Source organism: Alosa alosa, chromosome 2, assembly GCF_017589495.1.
Source record: "Alosa alosa isolate M-15738 ecotype Scorff River chromosome 2, AALO_Geno_1.1, whole genome shotgun sequence".
In the NCBI taxonomy this organism is placed as follows: Eukaryota; Metazoa; Chordata; class Actinopteri; order Clupeiformes; family Clupeidae; genus Alosa; species Alosa alosa.
In genome coordinates this window covers 29,301,999-29,319,498 of record NC_063190.1, presented here as the reverse complement: position 1 = coordinate 29,319,498, position 17,500 = coordinate 29,301,999, and the positions used below count along the sequence as shown (strand labels likewise).

Sequence of the window (17,500 nt, the reverse complement as noted above, 5' to 3'; positions counted from 1 at the left end):
ACACACGGATGCCCACACACATACACACACACACACACACACACACACACATACACACACGGATGCCCACACACATACACACACGGATGCCCACACACATACACACACACACACACACACACACATACACACACACACATACACACACGGATGCACACACACACACACACACACACACACACACACACACACACACACACGGATGCCCACACACATACACACACACACACACACACACACACACACACACACATACACACACGGATATACACACACACACACACACATAGACGGACACACACACATGCTCTCACTTTCTGTCACACACACACACATGCACACACACACTCTCTATCACACACACATACAGAGGCACACACTGTGTGGGATTAATAACCTTTTCAAGATTCAATTACTTGGCGCCCATTCCATATGCACAAGTTATTTAGCATGTAAATATACATCACTGTCAGAGGACTTATTATTTAGATATTAATTCGGAGTCTTTTAGATGAGAAATTACAGGTCATTACAAGTGGATTCACCCTCAATTTGACTCCAGCATTGATCTATTCATATCACAGTGTGTGTTGTCATCAGAGCGATGGCCGAAAGACTTGCTTTCACTTTGCGAGGTTTAGTCTTATTTTCATGCTCTGAAAGCTGACAGCTCCCAAACTGTCATTTCAAATAAGTGAGCTTCTTTGAACTTTTAAAGTTCTTAAGTGAATCCACTGGCTTGGGGACCCCAGCGGCGTGCACTTTGTCATTGTGCTGTTAGCATGCAAAACATTTAATGTATTTTGGTGGGATTGTTTTCAACGGTTGATGCTATTTTTGACATTTTGGTGGTAGGGGCTGGACAATAAGATCACTCTCTATATGTAATCTACATAAATGACACATTTGAATGATTTAATTGTTCTTTGGATATTGAAAAAAAACCTTCTTCCCCTTTTATAAGTAATTATGATTATGAAATGATAATGTATTGTCTGTTCAACCTCATTTTCAGTGAAAGCTTAAGTTTCTTTTTACCCCAGATTATTCACATCTATTTGTAATAGTATTAATTCAACGGTAGGCCTACCTTGAATGAGTTTGGCTTTGATTGTTACTGTAGCTGCAGTGTAGATGTTTAGCTGCGATTGAGCCATGTTTCAGTCATGTCATCAAGTGAGAATGGCATCACCACGTGACATGCTTTGAAAAGACTCAGTGGGTGAACGTTCCATAGATGGAACTCTGCAAATCGGCTTCATTAGAACAACCTGGGGGGACAATATGAGATACTAGCTCATGACATTGTTCAAGGCCAGCACTCCTATAGGTACCATGCCTGTTTAGGTGTCTGATGATTAAATGATAGAGGTATATTTCAAGCCATGGCGTGGGGACCTCCTGCCTGATGAAATATGTGATGTCTTCAAATTAATGTCACGCTCCGGCAGCTAAAGCAGAGACACAGGAACGCTCGGGCCTTTTGAGATTCTTGTCGAAAACTTCAAGGTCACAATCACACTTGAATTTCAGTGGCACCCAAAATAAATAGAATGTGCTCGTCTTTGCAACAGCTCAGTGGGTCTGATCGAACATGGTGTGTTAATGTCTGTGGGGATTTCTGCAGCGCGTACAGCAATCAAGCTTCTCTGCACTTGGGTGAATTGTCTTCTTTTGAGTGTAAATATTATCAATGTGTTGTATTTGAAGGTCACATTTGTCAGCCTTTATGGCACCCATGTTAACCCATGTGAGACATACTGTAGATCACATCTGCACTATGGCCAAGTCATCATTTTAATGAGAAAAATAGATTAATATATATGTTTTGCATTAACTGTATTTTGCCTATGCCTGAGTTTTTAGATGTATTTATTTGATCTATCTATCTCTATAAGATATCCATGCTAAATATTGAATATCCCTTGGCATAGAATATTTACTAGTGTCTGTCTGCAAATTCACATGGACATTGAGAGGGGTTTGAAGTTGTCTTTTTCTGTTTTCGCTTTCCCCCCTGTGCTAGCTCAAGAGGAATCAGTGGCGACCTTCAAAGGGAATGAGTTCTTCAGCTACGACCTCTCACACACCCCCATCCAGAGCAGCATGGACGAGATCACATTGGCCTTCCGCACTCTGCAGAGAAATGGCCTCCTGCTCCACACCGGCAAATCGGCCGACTACGTTAATCTGTCTCTGAAGAGCGGCGCTGTCTACCTGGTGATAAACCTCGGCTCGGGCGCCTTCGAGGCCATGGTGTCGCCCGCCGAGGGCAAGTTCAATGACGACGCCTGGCACGAGGTCCGCGTCTCACGCAACCTGCGGCAGGTGAGCGCATCAGGGCCACAGGCTCCCGGTTAAAAATGATTGCCAGATTCAGAGGGGAGAGAGAGAGAGAGAGAGAGAGAGAGAGTAAGAGAAAGATAGAGAGAGGGGGGGTTTAAAGGGGAGGGGGGCTGTAAATGGGATGAGACTGACGCGTGTGAAATTCTTTTTTTTTTTTTCAGCTTGCTTTGACAGCATCAGTTTGAAAAGCAAGTCATATCTTTTTCGAAATGACTCAAAGTCTCTAACCCAATTAGCCAACACATTGAGTCACAATCAGTGCCCTCGGAGAGAAGGACTCCATCTGCATTCACAGGGAATCTATTGACTTTTTTTTCCTTCAAATTTTATCTGTGAATACAATAAGGAAAAATCTTCTCACCTTGCTGCCAAGGTTGCGCCTGTGTAAAGAAGAAGTGTTTGGAAAATGAACCGCCCTTGAACGTCTCTCCTGAATTGCGTGAAAGTGGGTGTTTATATAGAACCCATGCAGAATAGATGGCTGGAATCTCTCCTATGTGGCGTATGCACTCCAACAACAAGTGCTCAGAATAATTGTGTATGTCTGCAGTCCTGCAGCAAAACAGCTATGAGAGCACATGTTGAAAGATGGCTAGTGTCTGCAGGTCTCAGGATTTGATTATGTTTGCAGGCAACTGTTTCCTCTACGGAAAAACATCTTTGAGCACATGTTGAAGGATGACTGCCTGTGCGTTTCAGGATTTGATTATATTTGCAGGTAGCTGCTGCTCTGCGTCAGACCGTATGTCTTTCTCAGGAAGAATGTAATTGAGCGCATTGATTGTGGCTATATTACACCACATCCTTGTGTGATGGTAGTAATTTGGACTCCTGCACTGATTTGTCATGTGGTTTGATTACCTTAACCTTTAGTTCCAAGTGCCTTCAAAACCTGAACTTTTGGCATTCAGGAATAATTGGTATTTGATTAATTGTTGATTTCGAAGGTAGTTTTGCCAGCAAGATGATGCTAGCGGTTGTGCTATTTTTGAACACAACAGGGGTGGTGCAGAATGACATATTGCCAAGAAACACTTGGAGACTTTATTTTGGTTTATGATATTTAGCTAGGCCAACTCTAGATCACACTTTTTTTTCAGGAATGTCACATTTTATCGACTGCGACTGCAACACTTCCCTGTTTCAACATCACCTTCCAACCATTCTGAGCAGAGCACTTCAGTCCAAATACATTTGTACTGATACCTTTCTGTCTCTTGCTTTACATTTTCTCTGTTCTAAACAAACACAACCTGGTTGCTTTTAGAGAACCATTGGCATTAGTGACATTTCCAGAGAAAATGGGGATATAAACACCTCTGATTTGTCTTTATTATCACAAAACTAGTCAGCTTGTCTTAGAAGACCTTTGTATTTCAGACTTTTCAAAGAAAGAAAATTGATGTAGTTATTATCCCTCTCTTACATTTGTGTACTATTGATTGTGTTTGTTTCCTGCTCTTTCTGGAAGGGCTGTTTGTAGTTTTTAGGTTCATTCACCATAAGTGCTGAGTGGCTGTTCAGTTATACTCTCCCCCCCTTTGCTTTTCATCTGGTGCAAAAAAGCATGCTGGAATTGGACATACCATGGTGAATCTATTGAAATTATTTGATAGATATTGATTTGTATAGATTGTGACATTTTAATTTTTACAGATTGTTGCTTTTGCATCTCTTTTTTCATCATTCTTTTGCTTTTGAGCAGAAACCACAATGGTCATGACAGTTTGCCATTTAAACAAAAATGTTACAGTTATTACTAGTTATTAGTACAAACATTTTATCTTTCAATATTTGGAAGATATTGGGCATCCGTGGCCTACTGGTTAGGGAATCAGACTTGTGACGGGTGGCCGATCCCTGACTGGTAGGGAAAATGTGGTTGGGGGGAGTGATTGAACCGCGCTCTCCCACATCCACATCCACTGATGAGGTGCCCCTGAGCAAGCCACCTAACCCCCAACTTTTCTCCGGGCGCCAGATTAAGGGCTGTATGGCGTCATTTAGCTTCCTTAATTATGCGAGCGCATAAATAATGAAAACGAGCGCAGATTCAGGAATCGAGAGCGGAAATACATAAACTGAGGGGTGAAAAATAATCTCGTGGTAAGTATAAAACTCTTATCACAACTGCACCAATTATGATTGAGAGCACATAAATGACGTTCGCATTGGGCCGTCTTCTGCTCGATCTCGCTTTGAAACTTTCTACGTTCTCAGTCTATTTTTTCCAACCTGAAACATGTAATGGATTAAGGCTCGATCAGACAATCAACACCCATCAATCGATATGGCGAGTTCAAGTGCACCATATGTTTCTGCTTCACAAAAATAGGTGCTAGTTCTATTGAGTTGAATTATATACAGTATTGTTAAATAAGTTGAATTATATATTATTAAATAAATTATCATTTACAGTCACATTAGCAGTTTCAATTAGCAGTTTAAACGATACACAAAGTGATCGTCTGATGGAGCCTTAACCCATGACTATTTCCAGTTGGAAAATATACACCCAGCTTGCATAATTAAGGCAGCTAAATGACGCCATAGGGGCTGCCCACTGCTCTGGGGATGTACAGTACAGTATGTGTGCTAGTGTGGGTGTGCTCCTAGTGAGCTCACTGCTATGAGTGTGTGTATGAATGTGTGTAGGGCTCAGCTGTTTAAGATGTCTTGGTTACTTCACATCGATCAGTGCAGCTCATGAGTTAGAGAATAAGAGGTCCTTTCATTATTCAAAATGTTTTATACAAAAACATGTTTTGAGATGTTCAGGCTAAATGGATTTTGCATTATAATACTTCTACAAATGAAGCCAAACAAGGTTAGGTACTTCAGCAACACAGATGCTGAGAGGGATTACTATATCCTCTCTTTTCTTTTTACCATTTAACATTTTTATTTTTATTTTCTTATTTATTTTCTCATGTGTTTTTCAGTAGAGTTTCCATGAACCAACGGCTCTGTCTCATTATTCTTCAGCCCTTTGTTTTTCATTACACCTTTTTGCATGCCTGGCACCCTTCACCCGTCACATCTGTGGAAGTGTGTTGAGGATGAGAGCTGTGAAGGTGTTTATGTTCTCTATATCTCTACTAATGAAGCACCCCGTGCCCCCAGCATGCTGCCTACTCACTGCCTCCTCTCTCTCATCTGGTGGTTTGGGCTCCAGCTTCTCTCATGTTTTTTGTGATTTACGTAGCCATACTGTAGCTGTCAGGTCAACGTACCCTATGGCAGAATGGCTTATTTTACACTATAAATAGAGCAAAAACCATGTCATTGTGCTCGTTTTCAAGACACTATTGTTCACATGCTGCATTAAATGTGTAGGACAAGCGTGTAGAGTGGATGCACTGTGCACTGCAGTCGTTTAGATGAAATATAAAAGATCTTAATCGACTCAAAAAGGATGAGAAACAAAATAAATTATCAGTGGCGTTGATCAGGGGGGAGCACGAAGTGACAGCTTTGCTCACATCTAAGACCTCGTTTACATTTCATATTTCACATCTAAGACTTCGTTTACATTTCATATTTCAGTCACACAGTCGTGTACAAACAGAGCATCTCTGGCTAGTCAGAGCTTTATCAGTCGTGGGTTTGAAATGGCTGTTATGTGCCCAAGATCCGTCCACACTGGTCACATTGGCATCAAAAGTCAATTTTATATCAAAAGAGACAACTTGATGGTGTGTCGTGTCTAATAGACTTGCTTTGATAGTGCATTTCATTCCCAAAGATATTTGGTTATTTTCCACAGTAAGCTGTTTCTATCAAAAACAAAGGATTGTCACAGTAGCGATGCTGCAGTAATGTGTCTGTATGCGGTGCCTTCTCAGTGCTGTTCAAATTCATATGCTAAGACAAACACACTCCAGTCTGTGGAGGATAATGTCATATCATATAATATCAGAGGCAGTAAATAGGGTCTGTAGAGTGATGTACTGTATGTACACCTGCCTCAGACAGGGGCGGACTGACATTGAAGGTGCTTTTCTGAGTCTGATCGTGATCTTGTTAAATTTGCCTTTTGTTAATTTACAAGTTTATTTGTTTATTTACACACGCTAACGTTCAGTCTCATCCATTGCCACACATCCATTTATAGTCAGCTGTTCTCACCAGTTGTAAAAGTCGACTTTATAAGCCTTTATCTTTTCCCATTTATTCTTGAAATTGGGTCCATTACCACATTGTCTTGTACATAATGCATGTGTTGAGCCATATGTATCAGTCACCCAATCCTATAATAACTGATCCCAACTAAATCGTTGATCCTCCAGAGCGAATTGCCCCAACCAGCTCAATCATAACGAAACGATTTGAATCTCACTAACCATTAGTTTTCTGCCTGGCGTCACTGACATCGACTAACGGCCCCTCTTCAGCCCCTCACCTCACCGCCACGCTGTTCTCCACATCCGCTTGGCTGCCGCCCACAGCCCTGCTTCCACACACACACAGATTACGCTGTAGATTACTCATATACTGTACCTGGCTCTTCCGCTGCATTTGATCCAGTGGGTCATTACTCTCGAAAAACTCTTTTAGGGGGGAAAGGAGAGAAACATCCAGTCTCTCATCAAAACCAAAATAACACTTCAATATTAAGTGAGATCAAGCTGTAAGAATGACTGTATGGGCCTTCGTGAAGTGAGAGGATGGTGTGCACCGTCGCTGGGCTTTCACCCCTTGCCCAGGGTATTGATCTTGATAAAGGTATTCTGAGGTAGCCGTGAAACTCGCAAGAAAGTATTCTCTTCAGGTGTGGAAGGACCTGGCAGTATTTCTCTAAATAGGGGCTGGGTGAGCTTATCTTCAAAGACTCAGTGTGCCTGTGGCTTTCAGAGCTGGCTGAGCCAAGCAGGAGTCTGTCTCATATTACTGGTTCTGCATCGGACTGAGTCAGGCTGGACCTCGCTCCGCATCGCTGACCCCTGGGTTAAAGACCTGATGAGCTGATAGACTAAGTGGGATCAGTTCCTGCTTATCTAGACGGAGAACCTGCAGCCGTAGTTCACATGCTGTCGTGTCTACCTCTGCTTGCTCCAGCACTGTACTTCATCTGCTGAACACCTATTAAAATCCCGGAATCCCGGAATTTCCTGCTGCGGTTTATACATTGATTTTGCTAAATTTCTTCAGCTATGAGGTTAATATACGGGGGCAGTTAATATGGCATTAATATGTTTTTTGTTTTTTTTTACTTGCATAAAACACTGTCCTGCGGTTTATACACAATGTGGCTAATACACAGGAAATTACTGTACTATTTCTCATTTATCACTGGATTCAAGATGTGGAAGCCTTTGGGTTGGGGTTTGTCATTTAGGCTTCAGAAAGTAAAAGTCCCGCCACATTTTTGTTCCAACCATTCACTTATTTATCTGATTCTAATTAGCCCAATTCTTAAGCCAGGTGTATCAGCTAGCTAGTGGAATCACCTGTGTTCAGTGCACTGCACAGGTAGAACCAATACATGGCAGGACTTTGACCGGGTCAAAAGTCCTACTTTCTGAAACCGGACTTTTGCATCTCTGAAACTCAGTACACACTGCATAGTGGCTATAGTGTCTATAGTGTTTTTTTTTTTTTTTTTCTAGTGACCGCTCTCGGTCTTCCCAAAGGCCATTTGTTGACTTGGTCACTCATAGCGGACATAAAACTGGTGGCAAACTGATCTGAACCCATTTCTCCAAATGCTAAAATGGAAGTATTGAAAAGAGAGGGAGATCGATACTTCACAAGCTATGGATCATCAAAGCTTCAAAGCCTTTTTTCTTGACATGACTTCTTGTCCTTTCTTCTTTTTGGTTTCTTTCTTTCTTTCTTTCTTTCTTTCTTTCTTTCTTTCTTTCCTTATCTCTACTCTCTCTTTGTCGATTGACCTCTAGGTCACCATATCAGTGGACGGGCTCCTGACCACCACTGGCTACACGCAGGAGGACTACACCATGCTGGGCTCTGATGACGTCTTCTATATTGGTGGCAGCCCCAACACTGCCGATCTCCCCGGCTCTCCCATCAGCAACAACTTCATGGGCTGCCTGAAAAACGTGAGTAGCACTCCACAGCAAGGGGGAAGAAAAAAACAGGGCAGAAAGCCTTTTGAAGACCCAAGAAGTGCAATGATATGAGGCTACTAGGTGAAGGAGTCTGTTTCTAAAATAGAGTAAAATAGAGCATTATCACTTCAGTGCTCTACCCTCTGCACCTACACCTCAGGAGTTGTATTTTTTTCACTGATTTCCATGTTTGATTTTTAATAATCTCTCCAGCCTGCTTATAACACATCCCCCATCCCCCTTAAAGCTTGTCCCCACCCACTCTATTTCCTCGGCCCACAGCAGTGAGCACTCCCAGGCTGTAAGTCATGCCAAGTTACTGTTGAGCACTCTTCTTTACAACTCTGACAGCCAAATTAAACATTGATTTCCTCTATAGATCCCCATTCTGGCCCACCTCAAGCTCTCCGTCTCCATCTCGTTGACCCGAGGTGGTTATCAATCACCTCCTCATTGCTACGCAGTGAACCTTACTGTAATGCTTCTCTCTAAGTAAACGGCGTTTTAGGGCCAACACTGGAGTTCTTTCATGACTCAGATGTCTAAAAAGCAGACAAAATTAGGCGTCATTGATCCAGGAGACTAGAGACATGTTTGCTCGGGTGGATGTAAGAGTCGAGGGCAAGTACTCTCGCACTTGAAATTCCCCTACAATACGTCAGTCAGTTTAAATGCATAGTCATCAGGGCTTGAACAATTCATTGAAACACCTCTAGTAGGAGATTTGCAGAATATAAGCCAGGTTTGGTTCCGTTCGTGAATGTTTAATGTTCTCTCTCTTTATGCTTGTCCTCTTGCTTCTCCCTTGTCTTTGCACCTACTTTTTTTTTATTTTTATTTATTTATTTATTTTTGGTGGTGGTGGAAATTACAGAAAGGCGTGTACTGTGAAATAAAACTGCCTGGTGTATTTTCGGAGACACTCAAGTTCACACCCCGCAGCCAGGCGTCAGTCATCTCTGTGACAGCCACTGTCGCTGGTGTGAAAATGGTGTTCGTGTGGCGCGACCCAGTCTTCCATCCAGCCACGGGAAGGGCGGCCTGTGTGACCTTAAGAGCCTCATTGTTCTCATCGTGCAGCTGAGCACCTCCCTGTGATGTGACAGGGGACACAACTATTTATAAGATTGGGAGACAGGGGGCGAAGACGCGGATATTTTGGCTGAAGTGACACATCGTGTGTGCTAAAGTTATTAGGCTCTCTGTCTTTCCCTCCCCCTCTCCCTCCTTCTTTTTCTCTGTTTGTCTGTCATTCTCTTTATCTCTCTCTCTCTCTCTCTCTCTCCTCTGTCTGCCTGTACTTCTCTCTGTTCATTTGTTTCTGATGAATGTTCCAGGTGGTGTACAGAAACAGCGAGCTGAGGCTGGAGCTCTCTCACCTGGCGGAGAGGCGTGTCCCTGGGGTCACTCTGCACGGCGACCTCTCCTTCCGCTGCGAGGACGTGGCCGCGCTGGACCCGGTCAGCTTCGACACGCCCGAGGCCTACGTCACGCTGCCCAAGTGGGCCACCAAGAAGACGGGCGCCATCTCCTTCGACTTCCGCACCACCGAGCCCAACGGGCTGCTGCTATTCAGCCACGGCCGGCCGCAGCTGCCGCGTGACGCCAAAGGGCTGGACCGGAGCCTGCCCCGCGCCGACTTCTTCGCCATGGAGCTCCTGGACGGCTTCCTCTACCTCCTCCTGGACATGGGCTCGGGCTCGGTCAAAGTGAAGGCCAGCGCCAAGAGGATCAACACGGGCGAGTGGTGCCACGTGGACTTCTACCGGGAGGGGCGGCGAGGTAACACCACATGCACTGCTGCTCATGCACTGCTGCTCATGCACTCTACTGCTAATCTGCTGCTCATGCACTCTACTGCTCATGCACTGCTGCTCATGCCACTGCTGCTCATGCACTGCTGCTCATGCACTCTACTGCTAATGCACTACTGCTCATGCCACTGCTGCTAATGCACTGCTGCTCATGCCACTGCTGCTCATGCACTGCTGCTCATGCACTGCTGCTCATGCACTCTACTGCTCATGCACTGCTGCTCATGCACTGCTGCTCATGCACTCTACTGCTCATGCACTGCTGCTCATGCACTGCTGCTCATGCACTCTACTGCTCATGCACTCTACTGCTCATGCACTCTACTGCTCATGCACTGCTGCTCATGCCACTGCTGCTCATGCACTCTACTGCTAATCTGCTGCTCATGCACTCTACTGCTCATGCACTGCTGCTCATGCCACTGCTGCTCATGCCACTGCTGCTCATGCACTGCTGCTCATGCACTCTACTGCTAATGCACTGCTGCTCATGCCACTGCTGCTAATGCACTGCTGCTCATGCCACTGCTGCTCATGCACTGCTGCTCATGCACTGCTGCTCATGCACTCTACTGCTCATGCCACTGCTGCTCATGCACTACTGCACTGCTGCTCATGCCACTGCTGCTCATGCACTGCTGCTCATGCACTACTGCACTGCTGCTCATGCCACTGCTGCTCATGCACTGTTGCACTGCTGCTCATGCCACTGCTGCTCATGCCACTGCTGCTCATGCACTACTGCACTGCTGCTCATGCCACTACTGCTCATGCACTACTGGACTGCTGCTCATGCCACTGCTGCTCATGCACTACTGCACTACTGCTCATGCCACTGCTGCTCATGCACTACTGCACTACTGCTCATGCCACTGCTGCTCATGCACTGCTGTTCATGCACTACTGCTCATGCACTGCTGCTCATGCACTACTGCACTGCTGCTCATGCACTACTGCACTACTGCTCATGCACTGCTGCTCATGCACTGCTGCTCATGCACTACTGCTCATGCACTACTGCTCATGCACTACTGCACTGCTGCTCATGCACTACTGCACTGCTGCTCATGCACTACTGCACTACTGCTCATGCACTACTGCACTGCTGCTCATGCACTACTGCTCATGCACTACTGCTCATGCACTGCTGCTCATGCACTGCTGCACTACTGCACTGCTGCTCATGCACTGCTGCACTACTGCTCATGCACTACTGCACTACTGCTCATGCACTACTGCACTGCTGCTCATGCACTACTGCTCATGCACTACTGCTCATGCACTGCTGCTCATGCACTACTGCACTGCTGCTCATGTTTGTGTTTCTCTCGTTTTTGTCTCTTTTTCTCTCTTTTCAAAATTTTTCTCATTTTTTTCCTTTTTTTTCTTTTCATCTCTAATAAAAATTTCCCCCCAAATCCCAAGCAGTTGCTGTAATGAGAAGCCTGTGCTTCCTTCATACACTAGCATCAGATTATAGCTCTTCCTGCTCTTGCAGTGAATTTATTTTTGCTTTTTAAGCCAGTGTTGGAAGCCAATACATATTTATATTCATCTTAATGCACATCCAGATTTCACACTGCTGTTTTGCTCCTCTGCACTGAATTATGCTCCTATTTGCATATCTTTTTGATATATTTTTCGTATATGACAGTGCATTCCATTTCTTTAAATTGCCTGAGTGTGAAATATATTTCCCATTCAACACACAACACCACTCAGAGACATAAGAATGAGCCATTGCATGTCCATAATAATGTTCTCCCTCTGTCTGTCTAACATTTAACATCAATCTAATGTTTCTCTCGTTTGCTTTTTTTTCTCTCTCTCTCCCTCCTCCCCCTCTCCCTCCCTCCCTCCCTCTCTTTCTTTATCTCCCTCTGTCTTGCCCTCTCTTCCCCTCTCGTTATCTCTCTCTCAGGCTCTATCTCTGTAAACAGCCACAGCACTCCGTTCTCGGCCAACGAGGGCAGTGAGGTGCTGGACCTGGACGGCAGCGTGTACCTGGGGGGCCTGCCGGGGGAGTGGGGGGGCCTGCCGCTGCCGCCGGACGTCTGGAGCGCGCCGCTGCGCCTGGGCTTCGTGGGCTGCGTGCGCGACCTCTTCGTGGACGGCCACAGCCGCGACCTGCGGCGGCTGGCTGAGCTGCAGAGCGCCCCGGGGGTCAGCAGCTTCTGCACGCGCGAGACACACCGCCGCTGCGCCGGAGAGCCCTGCGCACACGGTGGACGCTGCACCGAGGGGTGGAACCGCCACATCTGTGACTGCACAGGCACCGGCTACCTGGGGGCCAACTGTGAGACGGGTATGGAGAGAGACAGACTGTCTAAGACTTCACTATCAGCTCTGAGTTGTGCCATAAGGGTTTGCAAGCAGGTCCTACTTTACATAATTATAGTATACTATACACAATGCAATTAGTGGGTGGCTGGTATGCAGTGTGTGTGTGTGTCTGTGTGTGTGTGTGTCTGTGTGTGTGTCTGTGTGTGTCCGTGTGCGTGTGCATGTGCGTGTGTGTGTGCGTGTGTGTGTGCGTGCGTGTGTGCGTGTCTGTGTGTGTGTGTCTGTGTGTCTTGAGTGTGTGTGGCTCTGAGAAGCATAATCTATCTGTGTATCTTTTCTGCCCTCTGGTGGATAAAAGCTAAACTGCATTAGATTATACACTGAATAGAGAGATACAACATGCTGCTGCTGCTGCATGATAATATGCTGCTACTAGCGACTAGCCCCTAGTGTTGTTGCATGTTAAAGCACCTTTCCTCCCTCTCTAGTCTTCTGTAATGTACTGTACATCTGGTCTTCTGGAGGCTATGTGCCTTACATGGTAGCAGCTGTTTGTTAGCCCATGTGTTGTGTTGTGCTGTTGCATCTGACTGCCTCGGGTGGAGGCCATTTGTGTGTGTGTGTGTGTGTGTTTCTTAATATGTGTGTGTGTGTGTGTGTGTGTGTGTGTTTGTGTGAACTTTTGTGCTGTGGCGTTGCTATGGTTGTGTGTGTGTGTGTGTGTGTGTGTGTGTGTGTGTGTGTGTGTGTGTTTACAGAGGCGGTGGTGCTGAGCTATGACGGCAGCATGTTCCTGAAGGTGGCCATGGCGACGGCGATGCACACGGAGGCGGAGGACGTGGCGCTGCGCTTCATGTCCCAGAGGGCCTTCGGCCTGCTGCTGGCCACCACCTCCCGCGAGTCCGCCGACACACTCCGCCTGGAGCTGGAGAGAGGACGCCTCAAGCTCACCGTCAACCTCGGTAACCGCCTGACGTCTGACCCCTTCAGTACGGGGTCAAAGGTTGAAAAAGTGTAAATGGTCTAGGTGGAGGGGATAGGGGGCTACCTTTGCCCACTGAGTTCATCCTGTTCTGGAGGAGGAAAAAAACCTCCACGTCTCCAGGGCCCTCATTATCTGTCTTCTTTCTCTTCTCTTTCTCTCATTATCTATCTATCTATCTATCTATATATCTATCTACAGTATCTATCTATCTATCTGTATCTATCTATTTATCTATCTATCTTTATCTATCTATCTATATTTGGTCTGCCTATTCTCTCTCTATCTATCTATCTATCTATCTATCTCTGCTCTGCCTATTCTGTCTCTCCCATCTTTTCAGCCCTTCAATGGCTTATTGTCTGCAACCATGGGAGCAGACAGCCAGTGAGACCGGTTCAGCAGTGTAGCTTTAGTTCACAATTGTCAGATTCCCTCCTGTGTCTTCCTTCTGCAAGGCTTCTTTTTTTTCTGTTCTGCAAGGCTTCTGAGACTTCTCTGACTTCTGTTAGAGCTATCGACATCAGTATTGTATTGAGAAAACCTCACTGAGCTGTAAAGTGGAACATATTTTTCATGATTTAGTGACAAACCTTTACATTTATTTATAATAAGACTTGTATTTACATTCAGTACTGATTTTTACCTTCAGTAACTGACTAATATGTTGCCAACTTTTTTTTTTTTTTTTTTTTTTTGTATAAATGAGACGGCCCTTCAGCTTTTTGTTAATACTCACAGATTCACAGATTGGCCATGTCCACATCCCCATCTGCAGCAGGACTGGTCCCTGGCTGTCTGTGTCCACACTTCTGTTGCGGTTGACAGCCAGAGAACGCCCAACAGCCAGCGCTAAGGTTCACACGCACATGGAGAAAAGTGTACTGTAGCTTTTCTAACACTGAGAGCTGGAGACTCCTGCAGGGGAGACATGACAGTGCGTAGCTGTCCTCTCTGTGAAAAGACAGGATGGAGCACATGAAGGCAAACTTGGCTGTGCCATGTAGTGGCTGTGCTTGTCTGATTGTGAAGGTTTTAGCCTGGCTGCTTGTGTGCAGACTGCCCCTCTCTGAAATGTTGTTTCAGCATCTCTTGTATAAACTCAGGGGAGAACCATACAACCACACTTCAGTACCTATGTTAATACTGCACCGTATGTACTGTAGAGTAAAGACATTTTATTTTATCAAGACTTTATTATATTATATTTGTATTATATCTTTATGGTTTGTATAATTTCCTCTACATTAGAGATTATACTGACGTAACATTACTGTGTACAAATACATAATGGTGTTTTCTTTACTACTATCAGGACTGAAGGATATTGCTTCTATTTGTATAAAAATATGAAGTACCGTATGTATTGTAGATGCAGTAATATGCACTAGATGTTCTGCCCATGCAGTGGTGGAGGACTGGTGTGTGTGGTTGGGCTCCTGAGGGGTGGGCAGAGAGAGAGGGGCTGCTCTGACTCTGAGCTTGTCCCCAGATGGTGGGCTTCGTGCGTAGGTTGATTGCAGAATGTACCTTGAAGGATGTGAAATGTTTTAACTCTCTCCTCCTTTTCTCCCCCTCCTCTTCCTCTCCCTTGCTCTAACCTCGCCATGTCACTCTCTCTGTTTCACCAGATTGTATCGGGATAGACTGTAACCTTAGTAAGTGATTCTTTTATTTACATGTCAAAAACAAATCTCTAATCTACATAAAAATACAAATCTCTCTGTCACTTTCGTTTTATATTCCTCCCATGGTTGGTAAATGATTCTGGAAATCCAATTCAGCTCATATTATTCACAGTAAGGCTAAGACTTCTATTCTATTCATGAGATGACTTCTCCCACAATCCATCATGAGGCCTTCAGCTGTTTATACACACACAGATTCATAGAGCACTTCAGTCATCATTCTCTCACCACCAGTCATTATACAGGCCAATAGAACACGCACCATTTCATGACTAGGCAGTTATTACTGCCATTATTGATCACCACGGCCCAGTCCCCAAGGCACTGTGCCCTTAAGACCAGTGCCAGTGGTGTCAAGGTAAGTTATGTTTCATCTGATTGTCGGTGTTGTGCTGTGCAATGTTGTGTGACTGCATTAGGTGTGCAGGCGTTTGAGCTCAAATAGGTGTGTAGAAGTTGGGAGGGGTAACCTCTGTGGCATTTCCCTCCGTGGCCACCGAGAGGCGCTGTAGGTCCTCGCTCTGGTGCTGGTGATCGGTGGACTTGTAATGTGCATCACGCACAGAGCCGTCAGACAGAGACTCTTTAGTGGGATGCACCACACTGAATTGCATTGTTCTATTTGCCAGTTAATTTTGATCATTAACAACATCGTGTTGTACCTCATTATAGAATGACTGTGACGTGTCAGTTTTGAGAAGGATACACGTGAAAAGGTTTTCAGGGAATTCACATCTCAGTTGAAATTGAGATGGTGGATGGTATATACTCTGAAGATCATATAAGAGATTTTCAAAGATGCATAATAATAGCTGGACATTTTTGTTGAAAGATAAACACATACTGTAGTGTGTATTCAAATACATAGTGCCCACTCAGTAAACAACGCTGTTCTCTTTGTGGCTGTCATGTCAGACCTTACCATAGTGCTTTATAAGCCTGTCAAACATATTCAGACGGATGGGAGTTTTAATTGCAGGAAAATGTTAATTGACCCTTAAATAGACATAAATTGACGACAGTTTAACTAAATGATTCTCAATTAGGGCCCTCTGCCATCTGGTTCATGTCCTTTTCCTGCCGGTTTTGTGCCATGAATTTTAAACAGCCGTATTTCTGATCATCCATTATGAGCATTGAGTCAGACTACCAACGACACCACAAAATACTCTCAGTCAAATAAGATGCCACTGGTTTTCTGATTGAGATCTTCTAACCGTCTTGATGTTAATTATTAATTACTGTTAGGTTTTTATGTGTGTGTTAGGTCACTCATTTACAAGGCTCATAGTCAAAATCCCATGAATCTGTCAGAAAGCTTCACCAGAGACCTGTTTGTGGGCAATCAGTTCATCTCTGCTATACATTTTTCTCCTGCTAATTACTAATTGTGCAGAAGAACAGGAGTGTACTGGATCAGTAAGTGGGGCAATCAGCAACTATTCAGATGCTCAGGTCATAGGCAAAGGGTCATATCTGAAGACCGTAACATGACATCATTATAGTGATAAGTTTTGTGCATATATGCATCCATGTAATTGTGCTTTTGACTCCAGTCTGTGTAGCTTTCATTTGCCAGATCATGATATCAACTTACCACTGTAAAGTTAGGGAACACATTTCTTCCTGTCCAGTTTGATTTGATGTACTGGTAGTTCATTTATTGTAAATGCAGCCAGCATTAATATGATGGATGCCTTCACAACTGATTAATTATGCTGTCGCCAAACCTGTTAAAGTCCCATATGTTTGTAAGATGTTAATTTAGTGGAAGATGTTGGCTTGAAAATACACAGTGTTTTTGAAAACTCCTTCCAAAAAATATCTCAAAGCCCTTTTAAAGTAGCAGAGTACCAGCTGTTTTCCCACAGATGTGTGTGTGTGTGTGTGTGTATGTGTGTGTCTGTGTCTGTGTGTGTGTGTGTGTGTGTGTGTGTGTGTGTCTGTTTGTGTCTGTATGTATGTGTGTGCATCTGTGTGACTCTTTGAGTGTATCCCCTTGTCTGTAGGCTTGTGTTTGTGCATACAGATTGGATCTAGATGGATAAGGAAGACCACATAATGCACAAAGAGCTTAAAGCAACACCTAAGAACTTTTCCTCTGTCGCACGCAGTATTTGTTTATTCAGCACCGGCTTTGCAAATAACAATGTCCACAGACAAGGTAGAATATGTTGCATGATTTTATGAAGGTACGATGTATTGCGACATCAATAGTCAAATTTGTAGTTTCTTATGTGTCATTCCATCGAACTACAGATCCACTACCCGATCTGGCAAACTTACATAGCGTGGTTATAGCCGATAGAGGGCCGC

The 17,500-nt window shown here is 44.6% G+C and overlaps 1 protein-coding gene and 1 long non-coding RNA gene across 12 annotated transcripts in view; one reads left to right on the top strand and one right to left on the bottom strand.

Annotated features, from left to right (window-relative positions):
- The window catches only part of LOC125291339, a 13,768-nt gene extending 3,899 nt beyond the window's left edge, over nucleotides 1–9,869 (bottom strand). The window contains exons 1-2 of the long non-coding RNA XR_007192966.1: nucleotides 9,797–9,869; nucleotides 6,690–6,796 (exon numbers count right to left, since the gene is read on the bottom strand). This is a non-coding gene — a long non-coding RNA (uncharacterized LOC125291339). The remainder of the gene's footprint in view (nucleotides 1–6,689; nucleotides 6,797–9,796) is intronic.
- Nucleotides 1–17,500, top strand: part of nrxn2a (neurexin 2a) — a 187,996-nt gene that overhangs the window by 60,868 nt on the left and 109,628 nt on the right. For 9 of the 11 annotated variants that reach the window (XM_048238059.1, XM_048238054.1, XM_048238057.1 and 6 more), the window contains 6 exons: nucleotides 2,027–2,328; nucleotides 8,247–8,408; nucleotides 9,755–10,199; nucleotides 12,153–12,536; nucleotides 13,273–13,476; nucleotides 15,128–15,154. In XM_048238059.1, the coding sequence (XP_048094016.1) occupies nucleotides 2,027–2,328; nucleotides 8,247–8,408; nucleotides 9,755–10,199; nucleotides 12,153–12,536; nucleotides 13,273–13,476; nucleotides 15,128–15,154 (1,524 nt within the window). The remainder of the gene's footprint in view (nucleotides 1–2,026; nucleotides 2,329–8,246; nucleotides 8,409–9,754; nucleotides 10,200–12,152; nucleotides 12,537–13,272; nucleotides 13,477–15,127; nucleotides 15,155–17,500) is intronic. The other 2 variants (XM_048238051.1, XM_048238061.1) reach the window with 1 other exon arrangement.